Source organism: Armigeres subalbatus, chromosome 3, assembly GCF_024139115.2.
Source record: "Armigeres subalbatus isolate Guangzhou_Male chromosome 3, GZ_Asu_2, whole genome shotgun sequence".
In the NCBI taxonomy this organism is placed as follows: domain Eukaryota; kingdom Metazoa; phylum Arthropoda; class Insecta; order Diptera; family Culicidae; genus Armigeres; species Armigeres subalbatus.
In genome coordinates, this window is record NC_085141.1 from 373643309 (window position 1) to 373669545 (window position 26237).

Sequence of the window (26237 nt, forward strand, 5' to 3'; positions counted from 1 at the left end):
GGAAGAAGGAAAAAGGAAGAACCAAGTATGAAGAAGGAGGAATTAAAAAGGAAGAAGAAACAAGAAGAAGGGAGGAAGAAGAAAGAAGAATTAAGGAAGAAGTAAGGAGAAATGAGAATTAAGGAAGAAGAAAAAAAGAAAAAGGAAGAAGGGAGAAGGAAGAAGGGAGAAGAAAGAAGAAAATAAGGAACGAGGAAAAAGAAAAAAAAGAAGAAGAAAAAAGAAAGAAAGAAGAAGAAATATAGAATAAGGAAAAAAAGAAAAAACAAAAAAGGAAGAAGAAAAAGAAAGAAAGAAGAAAGAAGGAAGGAGGAAGCAGGTAGAAAAAAGAACGAATAAGGAAGTAGGAAGAAGGAAGAAGCAAGAAAGAAGAAAGAAGAAGGAAGAAGGAAAAAGAAATAAGAAAAAAAAAGGATAAAAAGAATAAAGGAGGACGGCAGAAGGAAAATGGAAAGGGAGAAAGAAAAAAAGGACGGAAAAACAAAGAAGGAGGAAGGAAAAAGCAAGAAGAACGCAGGAAGAAGGAAGAAAGAAGAAAAAAACCCAGATTAATCCACCTAGCGGCGATGATGCCTTTCTTGTGCATCGTAAAATGTACTTAAAAATCACATAGGAAAGGTCAAAAGAGCACTTTAGGGGAATAGATCGCATATTTTCTATCATTTGGCATGTTTTTGCATTAATTACTATGCATTTCCACCATTCTTGAAATTTTTTTTTTCGATTTTGAATTTTTTTTTCCAAGGGGGTTGGGGTTCAGCCAAATCACACCAAGCGCCAAAGAAAAATTTCCCATTTTTCTGCCCAAGCTTTAGTTTAGCAGATTAAATTGATCGTAAGTCGTATCGGTTAGCTCTCAACGCCATTACTGAGGATATCATACTGCTAATACATGCTTGAATTTATATGAAACGATTTCCGTTGTCCTTATACGAACAAAAAATCACAAGTCAGTCAAAAAGCCGCTTGGTGCTCCAATGCAAGCTGCTGTCTGAGGATTCAATCAAACGGATGGCGGACATTTTCATAAGTTTCCAACATTCTACGCAAATATTTAACATTTAGTTTGAAAAGGAATGCTACTCTTTATGATTGCACTGGTGATTTGAATGGTGTGCCTTAAAATATTCGATAACAGATCAATTGTTTATCAGAAAGTGCTTAAGCGTCCGAAGTTTGATTTTTCTCTGTATATGGGATGGAAGCGATTGGTTCAACGAGGAGTCCCTACAGATACTGGAGGAGAAAGTCGCAGAATGGGCACTGCAGCAAGGGACCTGGCAGATCCTGAAACGGTAACAGCGGAAACGGCAGCCCCACCTACCTCTTTCAGGAGAAGGAACGCCGTCTGCAAGAAGCGGTGTGAGAAGAGATGGAGCAGCGTGGTCGTTTTCATTGGACGCGCAATTTCTATCAGAAGCTCATATCACATTCCGTAATGACTTCGTGCCGAGAGCGCAGGGATAAGGATAGGCGCAGCAGGAGGAGGCAGTGGCACTTTGAGGAACACCTGAGTGGGGAAACTAATCTGCCCCCACTTCGAAAGTAGTCATATAGGCCATCTGATCGCACACGAGTTGTGATGTTCCTTTTGAGAAAATAAGACCGGATTGATTTTTAAACGTCTTGCCATGGAGATTAAACAATTTATTTGCATTGCACAATGGGAAAACATTGTCCATAATGCGAATAAATTCAATATCTCGTTTCGGATTCGTGGCGGATTGCGTTGAAATTTTGGCACAAACTGTAGAATTTTCTGGGGAATCGTGCAAAGGTGGTTAAGTTCACGGCGCGAAGCTCATTTATTATGCTTTGGTAAATTATTATGTGGGGTAAATTGAGCAATATTTTAGCTTTTTTAGTCGTGCTGTGGACAAAAATAACTCCACTGAGAACGTGTCGTGGAGTAAAATCCGCAAGATCTCATTTCCCAACATCGTGCAGTAGACAGAGCTCGCATAACACGATTTTTGGTAAAAATTGAGGTCAAATCTAGCATGATTTTTGAAAACGTCATATGTTTAAATGAAAGACTCTCTTTGATACGCACTTCGGCATTTGTTGCAATGGTTTTACGTCAGCATGCTTGACAAAACTATTTTTTAGACCTGTGCTAAAAATCCGATGTAAATGTTATCAAGGCTCTGCAATAATCAAAACAGAAAGTAAACAAAGAGAGCCGCTTTTTAGGACATACGTTTTCAAGATCAGGCGAGAAATGTGTTATGTTTGGCCGATTATTTGAAGCTCCGAAAATGACGAAATTCATAACCAAAAAGGGGCATCGCGCTAAAACGGGATCTTACAGCTTCGTGCAGTGAACTTGACCTGCACGATTCCCCAGAAAGTTCTACGGTTTGTGTCAAAATGTCAGCGAAATCCGCCCATACCGAGCCGAGATATTGAATTTATTCGCGTTATGCCCATTGTGCATTGCATGGATCAGTGCACCCAACCGGTGATCGTTAGATTTTCCAACAATTCTGCATAAACACCAATCAAAACCTGTATAAGAACTGGGCATATGCGAAAATGCCGGATTCTTATACAAATATTGTATGAGATTTTGCAATTTTGCAAGCTTCAATATGTGTTTGTGCGCTTACATTTTTTGTATAAGAATCTAACAATTTCGCACATGCCCAGTTCTTAAACAGGCTTTGGTAGGTTCTTGTACAGAGTTGCTAAAATATCTAACAGTCTTTGTTTGGATGTGGATCACGGAGAGCTACAATTACATTTATATTATCACATTTACTTTAGGGTGGGCATCAAACTCATCAATATGAGCCCGAAAAAGCTGGCCACTCGTTTGCACAGCACAGACTGATAGTCAGAGTCTGAGAAACAGAAAATTGATTAAAAAGTGACTAATATGGGGCATCGAAATTCGTACACATTGAAATTAGGAATTGAATGCAAATGAATCGTTTGTCATTTGATACATGAGCACGAAGACCTCTACTTTTGAAGTGTTCAGCAATTACATATTGAAAACTACGAAAACATGATAAAATAATAAATTCGACAGCACTAAGTAAAAAAAAAATCAAAATTCGTACAGCTATTTTAACCTTAATATAATGTCCAAGTCGGGTGGTTTAATCCGCGGAAATAGGCAATTAACTTTGATTGAACTAAATATTTAAAATAACTGATTGACTAAACTCAAGGATATCAAGGATATCATGCATATCAAAGTATATTGTGGCCAAATTTCATAAAACCCCCCTGACAATAATAGAACAAAACCTGCCAAAGCCGTCTTTCCCCCTAGCAAATGTCTGCAGAACAAAGTGAGCCTTATTAAAACTATTGTACCAATCATTTGCTTATCAAAATTTGGAACAAAATGTTGACGATTGCCTATTATATGCAATATTATCTGCTTTTATTTTCTTTTTTATGGAAAATTAATCAAACTGTTTGTCAGTTGTCATCCATAGTTAGCAGCACTATTCATTTACTGAGAAATAGTTTTTATTGTGGTGATAAAATATGTAAATATATTTGAAAAGATGAAAAGGTTCAAGCCTCTGTAAGAAAGAAAAAATAAATCTCAGAGAAAGATGAAAAGGTTCAAGCCTTTGTAATAAAGAAAAAAGAAATCTCAGAGGCATTTCCAGAAAAAAAATTCAATCACACTTCAATCCAAATTCAGATTTTATTGAAAGAAATATCCATACCCAAGATCCACATCAAACATGTCACTTCCCGTTTGTTTTTTTACGGGTGAAAATAAACAAACAGCTCAAATTTGCAGGTTTCGATATATAAGTAGAGAAAGAATAAATAAATGACGGGTTTTCCCGTTCTAAAACCTCAGCTGCGTTCATTGCAAATAACATGGCAAAACGCTATTCTAATATGAATTTCATATTATCTGCTGATTTTGATGTTTTAGGTTTGTTGCATTGACTCTCTGAATCATTTCCACGTTTGTCTTAAAAGTTATTTTCTCCAAATTGTAATTCGTTCCGAATTACAAAACATGTTGCAATGCAAACCGTTTGTTGTTTCAAGTCCGCCCGACGGTAAACATATGACTTCGTAATCTCAATTTCCATCGATTGAGTTCGAAAGAAAATGCCACATCCGCTATCGCCATAGCTCAGTCAGAACGGCTCGCCGTCATCGTGTTTGCGTGTCTACATTTTCCTAATCCGGTCCACATGGGCTGCGCATAGCCGCATTCCACCCCTAGCCGAAGCGCGTCACATTATTTGACGGTCAGTGTCAAGTTCGACATGCCGGCCGGCCGGCTAGTCGGTCGCCGTCCGATCGACCCGAATATGCTCTTGAATTCCCGTGCGCTGAAGGCTGGATCGACCGGGTTGGAAAACACGGCACGGACGATCGACAGGCCCACCAACGCCGCCGCCATCTTGTTTATTTGCGCGGCTGCCGTGGAGCTTATACTCTTGATTTGGCATTGTTGGCACATATTTTATGGCGTCCCGCTACTGCTGGGAGCTCCACCAACGACGGCGGGCGTCTCGTCCCGCCCGACCATCAGCCACAGTCGCACGGAAGATGATTGGGGTGATGACGGGCGGCGGCGCAATGATTATTACTTTCGTATGATTAGGCGTCCGTGTGCGGCTCGATGTTCGTAGATGGGGTTTTGAAGGTGTTCGTGGCGCTCTTAGTTGGGGCGGCTGCGTTCGTGCGTGCGAAGAGGATGGGGCGATCGCGAGAGTACTGACGACGCTGATGATAATGACGGCACGACCACTAAGCCCCCTGCTGTAGTAATGTGGGGTATGTGCTGGATTTCGAAATGGGGCTGAAGATGGATTGGTGCGCGGGACATGCCGTTATGTATTTTGGGTGGGCAAAATAGTGTACCGGTGGTAATTTGCGAGTGACCCAAGAAATGTGCGTAAATTTCCGAAGTTTCTTGCCGCCGTAGCACTGGTGGTGGAGCGCATCGCTGTAGTGGTCTATACCGCCCACTGGTTGAACCGATTGGAAACGTTCCAGAATTGTGTGGCGATTTAAAATTCCTCGCTACAGACTAGTTTGGTCTCAATTCGAATCGGATTACTGAAGCGGACAAGTGTGCCGTCGGCTGCCGGCGATGCGTTTGGTCCCGAGTTGGAGAAGGGAGCAGGCGCTGCAGGAAGAAGCTGCAATCGGCGAGGCCTACTGCAATCGAACGAATGCATATTCGTGCGGTTGCAGCCGATCTCAGCCGCCTGCTCTAATTGATCCCCTTCGCTACTCCGGCTGGGGATACAACCTTTGCCAAAATAAAAGCGAAATGATTGTGTTGAAGATTGTGGCTAGTTTTCAGAGCCGTTTCGATGTGTTGGAGTAGAAACCTTCTTTTTGTGATTTTTTATTATATTTTCATCAGCAATACCATCGTCGTCTGCAGTAGCTTAGCTGCTGTTTTTATAAGGTCTTCGTTGGGTATGTGAAGGGAAACGGAGCCAAATGGGGGGTGCGGGTCGTGGGACGGCCAAATACACTCACATTTACACCATCGAGCCATTTTAAGTTATTCGCGAAATCAAACCGGGTACTCGTGTTTTCCATACTGAGTTCAATAGTTTGATTAGTTTTTGGGTTAAAATAGCCTGGTTTTTATCGGTTTAACTTCTTCTGACATCCCGTGGTCGTGTTTTTCGCAAAGTTTGTGCCCGCAGTGAATTTGTGCCGGTGGGAAAAGATCTTGTTCAATTTATACAGAATGAATTTCTCGAGTGCTGCAACAGGTACGTGTGGTCGAATTTTCTGTGGACTTTCGGTAGACAATTAGTGAATTTACTCGGCTGAATCTTCTCAGAACTCGACCCACCACTGGTCATTCAGTGTTCCATGAAATGCCAAAAAGTCCCAAATATCTCTGGTCCTCCTTTTCCCCAAATTGGATCAATTGAGTGAGTTATCATGTCCAATTTGTTACATATTAAAGAGCCGAAAGTAGGTTTCCCATATCGTCGTCATCGTCCGTCATCTGCACGGCCTCCTTCGATCATCGCAGCTGGCTTCCACCCCATCCCACCGCACCGCACCAATGATTACTCTACTGTCATTATTATTGTTGCTGTTCGCACGCGATGTGCTATGTACTGCGGTGTGGACTGTTTGTAGGTACGCGTCACCCTCTCTGATGGTGTAACAACAAATGCATCTAACAAGCAACGACCGGGACAATACAGATAGCATCCCTCTGAAGTGCGTGATCGATGAGCAAGCCTCTTCCACTGCACACCGTCGTCGTCTTGCATCATACACTCACTAAAGCGCCAGCCAGCCTGCCTGTCCCAGTGATGAACAGTCACGCGTGGTAATATGGCCGACCAGCTACCAACACAGGCGTCACGCGTTCGCGTATGTGTATTCGCTACATAGCAGTGAATCGTGCATCGTAGTATGCCACTAATAAGTTGAACTTGTGTGAAAAGATGAAGCAGCATTTGGTTGAGTGAGGAAATGAACTGATGAACGAATGAACAGTGAGAAGACGCACACAGATTCGCTTTCCTTTAGGAGAAGGATTTCGGTAACGGTGCAACACACAGATGTGTTGTACGACTATGCGCCTCAACGTGCCACCGATAGAGTGAGGGGTGAGAAGTGCCACGGTATCGATGAGTTGCATGCAAGTTTCTCCTTCCTAGCGGGGATTCGTGCCGACGAACGGGTGAGATTGAATGATTTCACTTTTCACGACCTTTGCGGGAGCTTTGGAAGTGTGTATGTGTTGCATATTTTGTCACAACACACAACGCGACAGCGAGATGCACGTCTCATGACTCATGAGACAGTGAGCTGTCGCTTGGGAATGCGTTTTGTAAACAGCGTCGTTTTCATCAGACTCACATCTAGTCGTAATCATGAGACACAAATCGAGATTATTTTCAATTTCGAATTCGTTTTGCGTTTCCCGCGATTATAATGCAGCTTGAAGGGGAATCCAGAATTGATAATTTTAGTATTTGTATGCAGTGACGTTTGTACTCAAATAGATTCGAGCAGTGAAAGATAAAGCTTGTGACTTGGGAGTGCAATGCCAGAGTGTGATAATGATAAATCATTGCCTACGTTGAGGAGAGTTGTACACAACGAACCAACATGGTTGATTGATGTTTCTCTTTTATGTTTGATTTGTTTTAATTAGTTACTAACTATCAATTACCTACAAATAATGTTTTTATTGCATTTACCCATGACGATACTGCAGCAAAATGAAATGCTTTTATTTAATAAGTAAATAAACTTAAATTTTGGATGCAAGAGGCTTCATCGATTTCCCTACCAATAATAATCATGCCATAGCCTTAGTTGCCCAGTAGTAGTTACACCAATGACATTGTTTCGAAGGTCTTTTAGGACTTTTATATACCTATTTATAGTCGCCCAAACCGGAATTGAATACTTCTACTTGGTAACTTTAAAAGTAGCGATCAATACAGGAAGTTATACCACCGAGAGATATAAAACATGCGATCAAATACATTGTCACGAAAATAATATTGGCAATACTAAGGCTAGGGTTGTCCGATTTCTGCTATTAATCGATTACAAACTTTATTTTTAGAATGTCGAGGATTTCTAAGATCTTAACTTGAGATTATGATCAGGCTAATGTCGCAAGAGAGAGTTCTCTTCGTCAACTTTTACTCTTTTAAATATACACGGTCAAAATGATTAACACAATTTTGTGTTACATTCATACAAAGCGGGCCTCTCCCAGAACAACACATAGATGAGCGAGAGTTGCACAGTCACAAAAATGATTCGTGTGATTTTATTGAAGCTCGGATCTCAATATTTTTACAGCATTACATAAAACCAGAAATCTGTACATACGATTTCATGTTAATGATAACCATTAAAACGACCGTATTTTTGTGGCTTTGTAACTTTCGCTCATCTATGTGTTGTTTTGGGAACAACTCGTTTTGTATGAACGAGACACAAAATTGAGTTCACCATTTTATGCGTGTATGCGACAGAAACTCTCTCTTGCGAAAACATTCTCGATTCTCCCTTATGAAGAATTTGATTTATTTTACGCTCCTCATTTTGATTTGCCTAGATTTCACTTGATTTCACCTGTAGCAAGGACGAAATATGACAAAGGCTTGAACTATTATCAGTCATGTGCTCGGTTTGGTAGAACTATGTAGAACTTACTCCGCAATACATCAACGTTACAAGAAATCTCATTTTTTTTTATTCATATTCCATAATATTTTTCGGGATTAAAATAGATGTTCGCAATACCGATAGTCAAACAGATTCCCAACATTTTACTTTGATTTGTGGAATTCTCTTCTTTTTTATATTATTTTTACCAACGCTAAGAGTATTATTTAGGGGGGATATATGAGCCGTGTTTCCCTTTAGAAATGCTCTTGATGCTTTCATCAGAAAGTAACGTTATCTACTCAGAGCAAATATTGGAATCCAGAAAGGCACGTTCGCCACCGGTGGGAATCGCCTTGTTTATTTAAGTGCCAGTGACATACCCAGGGAGGGGTCTCCAGTAAGAAATTCAAGGGAACTACGAGGAAGGCCTTCCAATCACAATCCGTAAATTCTCTGAGCTTTTTTGTAAGGTGCATGCGATTCATTGACTTTTAGTTCTGAATACAACTCCAGCATTCCAGAAGATCAACATTTCCAAATATTTCTGCATTAATCGATAATCGATAAGGTAATCAATATAAGAGTTGCGATCATGACAAAACGAGTTTATCTAAATGAAATATTAAATGTACATAATTTTATCCAACGGAAGGTTTTATGCCATTTGTTCAACAGTAGCTCCTAGTGTCTCGGGAAACATAAAAAAATGGCCAACGGCAGTTTCATCAAAGAAGAATTCAATAACGAAAACGACAATAAAAATCCCTTATTTCAGAATGGAAAGAAATTGAAATCATTCATTTTATACAGTGATCGCCAGCATGCTTACTGTCAAAGACCGTACAGTAAATATTAACTGTTCCAGCGGGCCGCAGTATGCTTGTAACATATCCCAAGTAACATTCATACAGCTCTTTGGCATTCGATGTTATTTATTATGGTTTTATTATGGCAATAGGCTTGCTCTCCAGTTTTGATAAAGCATTTACCACGCCTGAATCATGATCCATCTTCAAGCTGTTGCCAAAACCTTTTGTGAGAGGTTATTAATTCCGAATACTATGAACTTTTGAATAGGAATTTATTAGGGCAGTCCATGCTTTGATTAAACCTGCCTGGGAAGTACCATTAAAACTCCTTGATGCTTGTTTTATTTGTCATGATAAAACACTTCTCAAAGTCGTTTTGATACTATAAAAGTTACTTTCGGCTTTAAGTCAGAACAATTGGCATTTGTGCTTGCTACATAAAAAGTCTTATAAAATACAAACTCTGCAGTTCTAAAAAAATCAGAACCAAAAAAATGGGAAAGTGAAGACGAGTAGTAAGAGCTGAATCCTTCATTATTGCAAAAGAAATAGCTCAGAAACATCACCACGCTGCTTGCTTACTAGAGTGGGGCGTCATGGCCATTTTTTCAAATCAATGGTTATTCGAAGCCATTCTGGGTCCTGAACAACTGTGCAGAATTTGGGACCGATTGGTTGCTTCCTCGCTTTCCGCATCGCGTTTGAAGTTTGTATGGAAATTAGTATGGGAGAACGTATATTTTTGCATTTCTACTACTAGAGGTTTCAGTTCACCGTAAGCCAAGTGGCACATTGCGTTAAAGTATAACCCAAAGGATGCCGAAAAACTTTGCTGAAGAAGGCACGTTGCTGGAACGTCCACGAAAAAAGTTATAACGCTTCGAAGATTGAGTATTCAAACCATATGCAAAAAATCGTTTATTCTGCCAGCACTGCCGAACTACGTAGACCAATAATTTAACTGAGTGTTATTTCAAACTAATTGATTTTATAGGGCTTTAGAGCTAATGGGAGCTATCCGGAATCATTTCACAAAGAAAAATATCCGATAAGAACGAAGATGGGTTTTACCCTTCGATATCCATAGGTCGTCCGGTAGTGCTGGCAGAAACATTGATTTCTTGCGTATGGTTTGAACAATTAATTTTCCAAACGTAATAACATTTTTTGTAGACCTTCCAGCTGCGTACCTTTTTCGGCAAAGTCTTTCGGCATCTTCCAGACTATATGCTAACGTATTGAGTCACGTGATTGATGGTGAATTGAAGCCGCTAATAGCAAAAATGTAAAAAAGTACGTTTTCCCATACTAATCTCCATGTAAATTTAAAACGCGATGCGGCATGCGAGGTCGCAACCAATCGAGCCCATATTTTGCACAGTGGATTGGGGTCCCAAAACGATTCAGAAAAACCTTGATCTCACTTGATCGGACGAAGTTTGAGTTTTTCCATACAACTGCGCCCCACTCTATTGCTTACTCATAATATGCATCCTGACCAATTTTCAGCTTTATAAAACAAGTTGATATCGAAATATTCATTTCCGAAATCACGAGGTGACAAACTTTAAAGAATACGAGATAGAGGAAAAACACGATGCGTAGACCCGCTCCAGTCGCCATAAAAGTTTCACTTTTCCACTTTCCACAGTGGCACGGAAACGTTTTTTTATGTGTCCGACTGATAAAGCTCCGTCACCACTAGTTGAGTACTTCATGTTTTACTTACGTGTATTAATTGATCAATTTGAGTCCTATCCAAATTCTATCCATGCCCTGTGTTTTTCTTTCGTTTGGTAAATATGAACTGTCAAATTCACTCTAGTTATGATCACCATATATGTCGAAAAATGACCATTCAGCATTTATAATAGTCATTCGAACCTTCATACATGCCATATCTTAACATTATGATTTTATTGTTAATTTCATCAAAGCAAAGCAATGTGAATAAATTGATGGCGAGAAATCATCTCGGATGCCATCGCCATATTTTTTGCACTACACATTAGGAAAGAATTTGGAACGAAATATCTATTAGTACTGCATTACATTCATGATTTTATATGACATTTTATAAACAAATCAGCTGCAAATAATAAAACAATTAAATAATACGCAATTAACAGATAAGTGCAAATTTAACAACAATTTGTTTTTCAAAAAATAATATTTAAAACGGAGTTTACTGAGAGCGCATTAGTTAAATCGGAGTTTCGCACTATATGAGACAATAAATCTCATTTGGCATCAAAAATTGAAGCATCATACATCAAATCTGATTGATTACTTTTCTCGATGATTATAAATAAATGTATCATTTCAATATTTGATTATGACATTTTATGGTTTCATGTACAATAAACTTTAATTTATTTTGTTAAGACTGAACGTATTTTATTATTTCATGTGAATGTTTGCATAAAGCTAGATCTAGAAATTTCCGCAGACATCAAGATTAAGTGGCTTAGAAAAGCTTTCAAATAAGGCCAACTGTCTTTTATAATGGTTTACAAATAGATTACGAAAGGATTTTGATGTCGAATTCGTATTCATGTTTTGGCATATTCTGATCTTGAAACCCGTCTTGCATTTACCCTTCAAAACCATTTCAAGAGTGGGCCTAGTTAGATACTACTCTCCAAGAGGTTTTGGTGTTACCGATAAAGAATAAAATACCTTGACTGTGGTTTTATTGTTGTAGGATTCAATTACTCTTGTAGTAAATCATAAATCTTAAAATGTTACTTGGGATATTTTTCATTTCATATAGACTTTTGAAGCTTTACCAAAATGATTTTTAAAACCTTTTCAAACTTGAGTAAAAATTGTTGCTGCGAATCATCTTTAAATAACAAAGGGGGCCATCCAGAAACCACGTGGTTATATTTTTGAAGATTTTCGATCCCCCTCCTCGCATGTGCTTTATCGTGGTTATTTGGCAGACCACTTCCCACTCACCCCTATGACCACGTAGTTTTTTTTTGGTTTTTGGTTAACACGCTGAATTTTGAAGATGGAGAAAAACAGGAGTTTCAACTGATTCAAAATCAAACTAAACGTACCATGGAAATTATAAATTTTCTTGAATTCGAACATTTTGATGATGTAATCATGTTGTACTGTGTATCAGGATATCTAAAACTCGCACATCCCTTTGATGCATACTTTTGTTTCCTGATACAAAAAAATTCGTCTTGCGAACATTTTATAAGAATTTCTAGAAACATTTGTTTTTGTTTAGAATTTTTTCAAAATATCCTCATAGATTCCTTAGAGTATTTGGACCTTTCGTACTTTCACTTTATATTCCTCTCCTGAAATATAGATGTTTTGCTTAAAATGCTAGTTTTCATTTTAAATCTTCAGTCTTTAATATATTTGGGTTCCTTTTGATACTCTTGATTTTTTTGTTACATTTGTTACCCTTTCTGACTGTTTTTAAAATAGATTTAACGTACATATTTGGGTTTTTCCACTCATCTTGCCAAAACTAATATCATGTGTCCGAGGTCAAACTGTTCTGAAGTATATTATTATTTATTTAATCAGACTAAGGCCGAAGTGGCCTGTGCGGTATATAAGAGTCTTCTCCATTCGGCTCGGTCCATGGCTACACGTCGCCAACCACGCAGTCTACGGAGGGTCCGCAAGTCATCTTCCACCTGATCGATCCACCTTGCCCGCTGCGCACCTCGCCTTCTTGTGCCCGTCGGATCGTTGTCGAGAACTATTTTCACCGGGTTACTGTCCGACATTCTGGCTACGTGCCCGGCCCATCGCAGTCGTCCGATTTTCGCGGTGTGAACGATGGATAGTTCTCCAAACAGCTGATGCAATTCGTGGTTCATTCGCCTCCTCCACGTACCGTCCGCCATCTGCACCCCACCATAGATGGTACGCAGCACTTTCCTTTCGAAAACTCCAAGTGCGCGTTGGTCCTCCACGAGCATCGTCCAGGTCTCGTGTCCGTAGAGGACTACCGGTCTAATTAGCGTTTTGTAGATTGTCAGTTTGGTACGGCGGCGAACTCTATTCGATCGGAGCGTCTTGCGGAGTCCAAAGCACGTACGATTTCCAGCCACTATGCGCCTCTGAATTTCTCTGCTGGTATCGTTATCGGCCGTCACCAGTGAGCCCAAGTACACGAATTCTTCAACCACCTCGATTTCGTGACCACCGATAGAAACTCGTGGTGGGTGGCTCACATTGACCTCTCTTGAGCCTCTTCCTATCATGTACTTCGTCTTCGACGTGTTGATGACTAGTTTAATCCGTTTAGCTTCGCTTTTCAGTCTGATGTAGGCTTCCTCCATCCTCTCAAAGTTACGTGCCATGATATCAATGTCTTCGGCGAAACCAAATAACTGGACGGACTTCGTGAAAATCGTACCACTCGTGTCAATCCCTGCCCTTCGTATTACTTCCTCCAAAGCGATGTTGAATAGCGGACACGAGAGACTCTCACCTTGCCGTAACCCTCTACGCGTTTCGAAGGGACTCGAGAATGCCCCTGAAACTCGAACTACGCACATCACCCGATCCATCGTCGCCTTGATCAACCGTATCAGTTTATCCGGAAATTAGTTTTCGTGCATTAGCTGCCATAGCTGGTCCTGATCGATTGTATCATATGCGGCTTTGAAGTCGATAAATAGATGATGTGTGGGCACGTTGTATTCGCGGCATTTCTGCAATACCTGACGTATGGCGAACACCTGGTCTGTGGTAGAGCGTTCACCCATAAATCCCGCCTGGTACTGCCCCACGAACTCTCTTGCAATTGGTGTTAGTCGACGGCATAAAATTTGGGAGAGTACCTTGTAGGCGGCGTTCAGCAATGTGATTGCGCGGTAGTTGCTACAATCCAGCTTATCGCCCTTTTTGTAGATGGGACACACGACACCTTCCATCCACTCCTGCGGCAGAACCTCATCCTCCCAAACCTTGGTAATCACCCAGTGCAGCGTTCTAGCCAGTGGTTCACCACCGTGTTTAAACAGCTCTTCTGGTAGTTTGTCAAATCCAGGGGCTTTGTTGTTTTTCAGCCGGCCGATCTCCTCCTGGATTTCCTGGAGATTCGGAGCCGGAAGTCGCATGTCCTGCGCGCGTGCTCCTAGGTTCATTACCATACCGCCACCGTTGTCTGCCATATCGCCATTCAGGTGCTCTTCGTAGTGCTGCCGCCACCTTTGGATCACCTCACGCTCGTTTGTAAGAAGGTTCCCGTTTATGTCCTTGCACATATCGGGCTGTGGCACGTGGCCCTTACGTGAACGGTTCAACTTCTCATAGAACTTTCGTGCGTTATTAGCGCGGTACAGTTCCTCCGTCTCTTCACGGTCTCGATCATCTTGCTGGCTCTTTTTCCTCCGGAAAATCGAGTTTTGTCTGTTCCGCGCCCGTTTGTATCGTGCCTCGTTCACATTCGCCGTCATACCAGTCGTTTCTCTGATCCGGAGCCACCGTGCCTAGTGCGGCGGTTGCGGTGCTTCCAATGGCGGATCGAATATCTCTCCAGCCATCTTCAAGAGATGCTGCGCCTAGCTGATCTTCCGTTGGGAGTGCCGCTTCCAGCTGCTGCGCGTAGTCTTGGGCTAGTCTACCGTCTTGCAGCCGCCCAATGTTTAGCCGCGGCGGACGACTCCGACGCGTGTTGATCACCGTCGAGAGTTTTGAGCGCAGACATACTGCAACGAGGTAGTGGTCGGATTCAATATTCGCACTGCGGTAAGTGCGTACGTTCGTGATGTCGGAGAAGAATTTACCGTCGATTACAACGTGGTCGATTTGGTTTTCCGTTACTTGATTAGGTGATTTCCATGTGACCTTGTGGATATTCTTACGGGGGAAGAAAGTGCTTCGGACTACCATTCCGCGGGAGGCTGCAAAGTTTATGCATCGTTGGCCGTTGTCGTTCGATACGGTATGCAGACTATCCGGTCCAATAACCGGTCTATACATTTCCTCCTTTCCTACCTGAGCGTACATGTCACCGATGACGATTTTGACGGAACTCAGTGGGCATCCATCGTATGTCTGCTCTAGCTGCGCATAGAACGCTTCTTTCTCGTCGTCGGATCTCCCTTCGTGTTGGCAGTGCACGTTGATGATGCTATAGTTGAAGAAACGGCCTTTTATCCTCAGCTTGCACATCCTTGCGTTGATTGGCTGCCACCCAATCACGCGTTGGCGCATCTTTCCCAGCACTATGAAGCCGGTTCCCAACTCGTTGGTGGTGCCACAGCTTTGGTAGAAGGTAGCCGCTCGATGCCCGCTTTTCCACACTTTCTGTCCTGTCCAGCAGATTTCCTGCAGCGCTACGACATCAAAGTTGCGGGGATGTAATTCATCGTAGATTATCCTGTCGCAACCTGCGAAGCCTAGCGACTTGCAGTTCCATGTTCCAAGCTTCCAATCGTGATCATTTATTCGTCGCCTAGGTCGTTGCCGATTGTTTCGAGTGGTATTATCTTCTATGTCGTTCGTAATAGTTGTTTTTAAAGGCGGCTTATTGGGCCTGCGCAAACCTCCTGTCTCGTCGGAGGGCCGTCGTGTCAGGGCTGTTTAGCGTCCCACCTAACTCCAGGACTTGGGCTTGTGCGCTTTGAGCGGCACACGGTCGCTTTGGCGGAGCCTACTTGCGGATACATGCAACTTTTTATAGAGGTTTAACATGGCCCACTGTCAAACCCCACCACATCCTAGGCAGGCGCCACAACTCGCAGATGGCCTGGGGAGGGATCGTCAAGCCCTTGGACATAGTCCCTGCTGCCCCCACTTCCGAATGTATTACATATATTTATAAAAACATGCAAACTTCTGGAAATAAATTTAACACATTGCCGTCATGAATGCAACCTTCCATGTTTAATCTGCAGCTTCTACTTCACTTCCTGTCCATTTCTCTAATCTAAGAGTTTATGAGAGATATGCTGGCTGGTTAATTAATGGCGAATTAATCAAGTGCACAATATACAAGTGAACCAAATAATGAACCAACCTGAATAGTAATCTGAGTGGTCACCAGTAGGAGGAAATCAATTTGATAAATTTATACGCTAAAATACGCTTGTGACTTTGTTGTACACTGCTCTTATTCGCATAAGAGTCCCATGTCATTTTCTCCGACTTGAGTAATTTGCCTTTGAATTTTTCAAGCTTGTTCTACGTGGAGAAATACAAAAAATCTAATAAATTGAAAAAAAAATGCTCTCCTTCCAAAAATTTTACATAATATTCTTTATCTGTAATTAATTGCATATTATTCGGCAACTCGGCCGTACGAAAACTATTTTTTTTTTGTTAAATATCTTGGCTGTGCATATGCACAGCATATGTTTCGAAATGGACAAATTGATATGAAATTTGCGAAAAAGAATCCACGTGTCTTGGAGGGACTCGAACCCTCAACCTCCTACTCTCTAGATAGGCGTGATAACCCCTACACAACAAGACCACTTAAAGGTCACGTTTGCGGAAAAGCCATCAGAATCCGAGTACCAACCTCCACCGCGGTTAGCTCTCTTTTTTGCAAATTGAATATCTTTCGGATGCTTGATTTGTCCAATCTCCACATGTGCTTTACTATTGTATACCCACAGCCCACAGTTGCCGAATAATATGCAATTAATTGTAATCAAGTGTCGGTCTTTCACCGTCATTAGTCGTCTGAGTACACGCGACCGCTTACGTTAAGGCAATCAAACTCATCAAATGCTTTAGCCAAGCAAGCCTTTGGCACAGCAGAGTGCGATTGAATTCGCATTTCTATACCGTCCCGCCCAGACAGTTCCTGGGGGGCATGGAGTGCGATCCTCTCGTTTAATAAACAATGTGCACTCGCTTGGCTGTGGGTATACAATAGTAAAGCACATGTGGAGATTGGACAAATCAAGCATCCGAAAGATATTCAATTTGCAAAAAAGAGAGCTAACCGCGGTGGAGGTTGGTACTCGGATTCTGATGGCTTTTCCGCAAACGTGACCTTTAAGTGGTCTTGTTGTGTAGGGGTTATCACGCCTATCTAGAGAGTAGGAGGTTGAGGGTTCGAGTCCCTCCAAGACACGTGGATTCTTTTTCGCAAATTTCATATCAATTTGTCCATTTCGAAACATATGCTGTGCATATGCACAGCCAAGATATTTAATTTCTTTATCTGTATTTATTGCTGTGGAAAAATTAAATGGACCATACTTAAGTTTATTTTTTGTGTAAAAGAATTCCGTCCAATTCGTAAGATATCACTAAATTAAAAGGGGTTTAAGGGAATACATTTATAAATCATTTATCTTATCCTGATATTATACTTGACAGTAAGCTTTCTGGCCGTTGAAATGGAAATTATCCTCTGAAATTAAAATATCACAATTGAAAAACAAATCGCCACCCAGAAAACGCAAAGTTTTAGGCGCCAATTTGTCGCGTGCCGGATATAATTTTACCAAAAGTGACTGTGTTTAAATTGCAAATTGCAATTAATAGAGTAAGATCTTTCTTTCTTTCTTTCTTTCTTTCTTTTATTGGCATTACATCCCCACACTGGGACAGAGCCGCCTCGCAGCTTAGTGTTCATTAAGCACTTCCACAGTTATTAACTGCGAGGTTTCTAAGCCAGATTACCATTTTTGCATTCGTATATCATGAGGCCAGCACGATGATACTTTTATGCCCAGGGAAGTCGAGACAATTTCCAATCCGAAAATTGCCTAGACCGGCACCGGGAATTGAACCCAGCCACCCTCAGCATGGTCTTGCTTTGTAGCCGCGCGTCTTACCGCACGGCTAAGGAGGGCCCCAGAGTAAGATCAGCATAATACAAATCAAAGGGATCGTTTCTCAAGATGGGTATTGAATTGGTCAATCGGTCTGCTTTAAATTAAGTATTTAGTTAGAAAATAGCTGTACGGATTATGATCCTAAGCTTCGAAATCCGTCCACGGTATCAAAATCTGGAATGTGATTTATATGCGAGTAAATATCAAGATGAAACAACAAAAGTGGGATTTGTTTTCAAATTTCTAGAGCAAAGCACACTATCTTATCAGTTTTTTTTAACAGGAGACCATTTTAAGCTAATTTCTTAAAAATAAATAAAAATCGCCGAAAACCTACATGTGACTCTTATGTGAATCCTGGCAGCATTATAGTCACCTTTACAACCTCGTGCTTCTTGAGTCTTACTGAGTACATACATTTCGTTATTATTACGGCAGAATTATCTTATGTCTGTATATAACGCAGAGTTTCAACTTGCCCCGATATGCGGGGCAAGTTGAAACGATGCATATAAAAAATAATTCGAATATACAAAATATTTATATAAAGGTTTGTTAAGGTTGCTTATTTTTTATGTATAATCTTTGGCCCGAACCAGCAAACACCGCAAACGGATTCAAAATATATCAAAGGGTGATTTTTTTACAGCACTTCGAATTTCAACTTTGAATAAACCGTTTCAACTTGCCCCGGTGTACCTTACGTTCATTTGCATGCTCCAAATATGTGCATTAAAATAGATTTAAAATCACAACATATTTTTATCTGTGTAGTATTAGAAGCCAAAAATGGCAAGTTTCAATTCTTTACATGATTCTGTTGTTGATGAAAAAATAATATATTTTGGCTATCATTGGCAACTAAGAATTTCAATGCTTGCTAGACCGACATTTCAGTTCAGTGTCGGGAAGCAGTTAACGTCAAAACTTTTATAGCATCCGCCATTATGGCGAACGTGGAAAGCTGGATACAGGACAGTACCATATTTCGAGAAACGGTTCTCACTGAGTGATTCCTTAGACCCATACGTTTGCAATTTGAATCAAAATTTACCCCAACAGATGGTGCACATACATAATCAAAAACGCGTTCACTTGTCATAAGACGAGTTTGTACAATCCCATTTAATTCCACCACTTAATTGTACCTTGACAGATACGTATTTCGACCTCAACAGTAAGGTCGTCTTCAGTGTCTCGTACTTGACTCGACGAGACGAGTACGAGACACTGAAGACGACCTTACTATTGAGGTCGAAATACGTATCTGTCAAGGTATAATTAAGTGGTGGAATTGAATGGGATTGTACAAACTCGTATTATGATAAGTGAAGACATTCCAATAAAAAGCTCAAAATAATTTTCCTAACAAAAACGCGTTGTTTGATTGATTTCAGTTTCATTTCACTTTGTTAACGGAAAAATAGTTACTAGTAATGAAGTTGTAGTTTTCTGCAAGCCTTTCTATCGGTGCCACAGAATTTCCAAGGTTATCTTTGGGTCAACAACGCAGCCTTAGATGCAGTTTAGGAGACTCAAAACTTCTTGAAGAATAGACATACGGATCAACCAGCGTAACGATGGACTTCTCACTTGTGATTTCTTCCGAATTATGCCCATTCTGGTCCATAGAAGCACGATGGGTGGTTTAGAGTCATGTTCGAGGTTTGTATTTCATCCAAGAACTCCTTGAAGAATAGACCTAGGGACCACCCAGTGTAAAGATGGACTTTTCACTTCTGACTTCTAGCGGAATAGCCCTATTCTGGTCCATAGAAGCGAGATGGCTAATCACGTTCAAGGTTCTTAGGTCATCCAACAACTCCTTGGCGTATAGACCTACGGATAACTAGCGGGACGATAGACTTCTTACTGTGACTTCCAGCGGAATAGCCCCATTCTGGTCCATGAAGAAGCGATGGATGGAATGGGTGTGAGTCATCCAAGAATTCCTTGGAGTATAGACCTATAGATGAACCAGTGTAGCGATGGACTTTTCATGTGTGTCTTCTAGCGAAGTAGCCCCATTCTGAACCATATAATCGCCTTGGGTGGTTTATAATCATGTTTAAGGTTTGCAGGTTATTCTAAATCTCCTTGGAGTATAGACCTTTGGACCAACCTGTGTAACGATGGACAACTCACTTGTGGCTTCTGGCGAAATAGCTCCATCAAGGTCCATAGAAGCACGATGGGTGGGATGGGTGTAGGTCATCCAAGAGCTCCTTAGAATATAGACCTATGGAGCAACCAGCGCAGCGTCAAGGTACAATCAAGTGGTGGAATTAAATGGGAAGTTACAAACTTGTCTTATGACAAGCTCTTTAGTTGCTCTATTTCGCTACAGGTTTAGTTTTTTATCCTAAATCTGTTGGTAAAAATATTCCCTTTGGAAAATTGACTACTCGTAAAATTACATTTTTGCAATTCCTGATCATAATACCTGGTTTACAGTTCGTCTTTAAGTGATAAAACGGCCTACTTTTCCATACCAACAAAATGGATGCTTTAATGAACATTATGCAACTCAAATGGGTTGCATAATATATCCATTATAGCACTTATTTGGGTGCTATAATGGAAAACCAACATCGGAACAGTAGTTGCATGACAACATTTTGCTGAATTAGCTTAGGATAGTGTTCAGATGGTGTATTCTCTGCGTCGCGTAATAAATGAAATAGTTTGATGGACATAACATCATAATTGCCCATTCCCTTGTCTGTGATACCCCATTACGAATGTCTTCCTCTTGTTGTACATTTGAATGTCTGTCGCTAATCCCTTCCGTATGTCTTCCTCTCGTTGTTGTCTCCCAAAAAATAACATCATAATTTTTCAAAGACGAGTTCATTTATCGCTTCAAGGCTTGTAGAGCTATGCGATGTGACACGATAACATAGAATCTGATTGTTCTCTGCAGCAACATTATTCATTGGCAAGAATTATTATGTGGAGTAAAACGGTCTTAACTATTTTGGTACAGATTTATCACAACAAAGCTCATTTTTCATCATTGCAAAAAAATAGCGTGTGCAACTCGTTGCAAAACTCGATTTTTTCATCACTCGTAGTATTTATCCAACTCGGCAAGCCTCGTTGGATAAACGTACAACTCGTGCTGAAAAAATCAGCTTTTTGCAACTAGTTGCACAAACTACTATTTCTCCGAAAATAAAAGATTCTATAATCATGTAAACCAATTGGCATAAAGTGCCAATCAGGCAGAAAAAATTTACAAAATTTGAACAAAATCGGGCAATCACCGCCAAAGTTATTGCATTTTATCGATTTTGTCAATTTTTTTACATTAATTTTTGAAGAGCCGTTTTATCCCCCTCCCCTCCATGAAAAAAACTAAAAATCTGCAAAATGTCTTATTCTACATATAAGAACAAATCCTGAAAATTTCAGACGAATCGTAGAATATCGTAGCAACGTCCCTTGGAAAGGGGGTGGCCCTTCTTACGAACTGTCTCCTAATGGACACTATGATAGGAAACGACAAAGTCCCAGTAAGGGATGTGATGCCAATAAAGAATACCAATTGAGTCGATGAATATGTGTGAAGCTTCAATTTGCCCACTGGGTACACCTAGTTCTTTTTTTACACGGGTAGGTTTTAGTGCATTAAGACCTTCAGCGTTAATGAAACCATGAGTTAATATCATGAATTTTGTTCACAAAAAATCAAAGAAAATTCAGGTGATATTTGAAAAGCTGTGAAAGATCAGGTAAAATGGGAAATTAAAGAATACCAACCGTGTAAAAAAATATTGGGTGTACTGTGTCATGTCCGTAGCCTAAAGCTAAGTGTTAAGTTTCCAGTCCGTGCGTCCTCTGGTCGAAGACAGTGATCTATCTTTTCCTTTTATATTTGATTATTTCATATTGTTATTGATAAGATATTTTGAAATTTTGTATTATCCAAGCACTATTTTTAAGTGTTGTCCAATACTCTTTGACATAATAATAATACATTGATTTAGAATAAAACATAGAAGACTTTATCAATCTTTTATTGATCCGTTTGCAGATGTCCACAACGTCAATACCAGTTATTACCCCGGCTACATCAAAAGGTAAGTGCACCTCTCTGCCGTCTCGAATCCAAACTGTATCAACATCGACATCAGATCCTAATTAGTATTATGCAGAACATGTGATTCAGAAGCGGCATGAGCAAACAAACAAACTCAAACCTAAATATGTTTGATAACACTTGAAAGCTGAAACTGTCGCCGTCACCAACTGACTGGTCTAATTAGTTGGACAAACAACGCCGACGATACATGAAAAAAAAGCAACTAATCAGCTCGTTAGATGCTCCCTCGCAGGGTTTCCAGCCTTTCGGCGTGTCCTTTCTGTAAAATTTGCCATTTTAATTGGCATTAGACATAGTGTAAAACGACTTAATGCGCCCCAGAATCGGACATTCGCGTATGCTTGCCGCAGCAGACGACGATTGGCCGAACTCGATAAGCGCCATCTCCTAAATATCGTTTTTTTTTTGGTTTTCCAACGATTCGCAACTTCGATCCGGCACGCGCCCGATGTTGTTTAGTTTTATGCTTCTCCTCACTAATGAACGGGGGGAGCGCGAGCCAAAAGCATTTATGTCGGCCGGCACGGCCCGATTGGATACCCGATTCCGGTTAGGAAGTTGAGGTCGTCATCGTCATCGCCCGCCGTCGCTTTGTCGATCAGAGTTAGAAGAGAATCGGACTCTTCTGCTGTGTCCACCTGCCACTATCGTCATCGAGCGGCTCTGCTGGGCGGCTGAGAAGGGGTTCGCGCCAGCTGAGCTGAATCGGAGGATACGATGCTGATGTGAAGAAGAAGAAAGAAACTTCTTACTTAGAACTGAGGTCTCCGGAACGAGGGGCCATAATCCAATAAACAAGGTGGCGAGTTACAATTTGTTCTGGACAGTGAGCGAATTGTGTATTGGATTGAAAGATAAAGCAGATTAATGATTGGAAAAATGTCTACAAGCGGTTGGGTTCCGATATCCGTGTTTATTACAACTCAACTATCTAAGACTTATTTCCTTAAATTATTCAACATCACATCAATTTTACCCACCCGCTCTTCCATTGTGTTCAGCTCGCATCCTGGCGTTCACGGGGAACTCAGAGTGGGGTTGCCTTCTATCGGCACAGAAAACGATTCCACTTTTGAAGCACACATGAACAGGGGGCCTAATAAAAATTAGCGAATCATTCCGCAGTGGATGGTTCTATTTATTTTTATTGAGCCGGTGGTTGTGGTAGTGAAGAAGTTGTTGCGCATCATTCTTATGCTTACCGGCCCAATTCGTTCGCGAAGTGCATTTCAAAGTCCATTCCATTTCCCCTGTCGATTGTCTTCCTCTAGGAGTAAGTTTTATTTTCATTGTCTTGTTTGAAAAACAAAAAACTTTGTCGTAAAGTAAAGTAAATTGAAAGGTTATAAATTCATGTATGAAAACGAGGAAACATTTTTTATAAGGCACGATGGGGGAAGTAGAAAGGGAATAATCAATACTTCATGTTTAAAAGAAAGGAAAGTTGATCTTAAATAAGCCAAAGAATCGACTGAGACAATAAAACGAGATACAATTTTTGACGGGAAAGGTCAATTAAAATTACTTACTGGCCTAGCACCGGTGCTTAGTAGTTGCCAAACTACCCCACTGAAGTATGGCAGAGTGTGGAACTTCTCCAGTCGGTGGCTGGCCCTACTCACTAAACTCGCCTTGAGCTCCCGTCATAATTCCACCCTGGAACTGCTTTTCAGCATGCCTTCGGAGGGGGGAGGCTTAAAGCTTGCTAGATCATGGGAGAGCATTCTACCGAGTCGTTTCGCAATTACAATCTCCCCAATATCCAAGCTGAGGATGATTCGGTTCTTCGAAGGAGGGAAATACGAACAGTGAAGAGTCGACAAAAGGTGTCTATGCGGTAGAATGGGCAAAGCTACTAAGCAGTGTTTCAAGAATAACGAGGCTGACGTTCCGGAAGGACGACACACAGAAATTGGTGAAAGACCTTTGTAATTCAGGGCGGCTCTTTCTTGCAGAATGCTACAACACCTGAGGCTAATATAATTAATAATTTATTGCTAACGTTACATTTAGGGTACTTGCATGCTTGTAGGGTTTTGATGTTTGGTGCGGTCGATATAAAGGGTTTGGCATGGAGTAGGTCGTAGGGCCGGAAATCCGATCCACGAACGGCCGAGTGCTGGCTCGAGTAATCAGAGATGTACCTTCAATGGTCAAAAACAATAGCGGCAAAGATTTGGAACGAAAGTCTTCGGCATTCAAAACGTCGGGACCGATACGGCCGGCTGTGAAGATACTGTCGGAAGAAGCCATAGCCTCAGTTCAGTCGCTGTCGTCGCCAGGTACAGACGGAATAGTCGTGCTCTGTGCAGCCTTGTTGATTCCGTTGCCATCAGTAGCAAGCAATCACGCGCTTTTGTTTCTCGTTGTTTATCGGTCGTTTGCATTGTTTTAGATCTCCGGTGAGGCTTTTCTGTCGTAGAGAAAGCAGTAGATCAACGAAATGATAAAGTTTTCGTCAATACCGTGCAGTTCCATTTTCCAGCAGGCGGTCCTCTACCATCTTGGCCTGAAATTGCCACTTTTTTGAAGTAGCTGGATACCGATTTATTGATGATGGACACGGTGTACAAAACGGCACATGACCGTTCACTGTACATTAAATTTGTCTCTCGCGATGCAATGGTAGAATCGATTTAGTGAGAGGAACACAGTGCCGAGGAATTTTGTTTACACATGTGGGACGTCGGTTGAAGTGCGAATGGAAGCCGCAGGTTCTAATGGGCGTTACGTTCGTGTGTTTGATCTAGAGATGGGCGTTCAGATCCGGAACCGGTCAAATGATCCGGATCTCTAAAGTGAGTGAATGATTAGTGGATCATTTTTTCAAAGATCCGGTTCACCAGATCAGCAAATTATTTGACAATTAAAGGAAAAAGAAAATAATATAATAAAAAGTTCATTCTTTGTAATCCATACGCTTGTAAACAAGAAAGGGTTCAAAAGTGTGAGTACGGTTCAAAAGTGTGAGCCAGAATGACGAAGGTTTCATTTTTTTTGCATTCTCCTTACGTTTTGTTCTAAGGATCCGATTCGGTTGAAAGATCCGGATCATTAGAATGAATGACCCAGATCTGATCCGTTCATCAAAGTGATCCGTTTTGCCCATCTCTAGTTTGATCTGCCGCCGGAGGTGAGCGATGAAAGTTTATAGCGTATGCTCGGACAGTTTGGAAAAGTTGATCAAGTTATACGAGAAAAATGTTCAGCGGAATTGGGATTAGGACATCTCTACATAGAGTTCGAGGTGTACATATGGAAGTAGGAAAAAGTATTCCTCCATCAATAGATGTAGCCGGAATAAAAGGGGGAAATTTTTTTTTACGACGAAGTTAAGGACACTTGCTTTCTGTGTCAAGCAGTTGGTCATCGGAGAGACTCCTGTCCCCAAGCGCGGAAAAAGTCCGGAAAGCAAGCGCAGTCTACTACTATGCTGGCGTTGTATCTCGAAATGAAGGAGAGCGGATATCATCGGAAACGTCGGATGAGAACTTCATCGAAGTTCCTGAAGAAAATCCGAAATCAGGAAACCAGAAGCAGTCGGTAGTTCACGATAACGTAGATTCGGAGAAAAGGTTCGTCGGAAAAAAGATGACGTGACACTGGAGGAGGTGGCTATTGTGATAAAGGAAACAATGTCTCATCCACCGGCGACTCAGCGACGGGCTCAACTTTCCGGATCGGGCTCTGGATCAAGTTACGCTTCTGTAATACACTCGAAAAAGAAGTATGTCCGAAGATCGTATTATTGATTGTATTTTATATTTTATATAATATTATAATTATTTGCTCTTGGCTCCGTAGAATTTACAATGAACAACTGAGCCTCATAAATAAACAAACTGAAAAAAGAAGCCATACCCTAACAGGAATTGCATCATAACCCGGTGGGTACCTTTCGAGGAGTTATCCTACTCACGTTGCCATCTGTCAACCGAAGCCACCCTGATGCGTTCGCGGGCTCCTCTTGTTCCACGTAGTTCGAAACATTCCTCGTCTTCTCGGATGACCAGCCCGACTGGCATCACGCAGGATGCATCACGTGATACCGTGCGGTAAACAGATATGACTCGGATACACATCAAGCGGTATGTGCTTTTCAGCTTATGCTGGGGACTGTTTTGCACTACGTAATGGCGGCCAAGTAAGTGCCATTTTATATTCAGAGATAGTGCGGTAGCCATCAGTAGCCTCGAATTCATGAAAAATGTTGGCCGCGCTGAATGTAATCAATTTTGTTTATCTTAAGTCAAAAATAACCCTTTGTTGATTTGTTTTTGAATTTTTATTTGATTAGCTACAATTATGCCCTGCTTTTAAATATCTATTTTTGTTTTACATCTAAAGAATACGGAAACCAAAAAGCACAAAACGTCGGATTGTTCGGTTCCAATCTGCAAATAAAATTTTACTATTAAAATTTTGAGCATTATTCCATGA

General features: G+C 41.1%; 1 protein-coding gene across 1 annotated transcript in view; it reads left to right on the plus strand.

Moving 5' to 3' along the window:
- Positions 1 to 5500: 5500 nt before the first annotated feature.
- Positions 5501 to 26237, plus strand: part of LOC134226502 (insulin-like growth factor 2 mRNA-binding protein 1) — a 319847-nt gene continuing 299110 nt past the window's right edge. The window contains exons 1-2 of the mRNA XM_062707319.1: positions 5501 to 5723; positions 21729 to 21774. Of these exons, the coding sequence (XP_062563303.1) occupies positions 5699 to 5723; positions 21729 to 21774 (71 nt within the window). The 5' untranslated portion in view covers positions 5501 to 5698. The remainder of the gene's footprint in view (positions 5724 to 21728; positions 21775 to 26237) is intronic.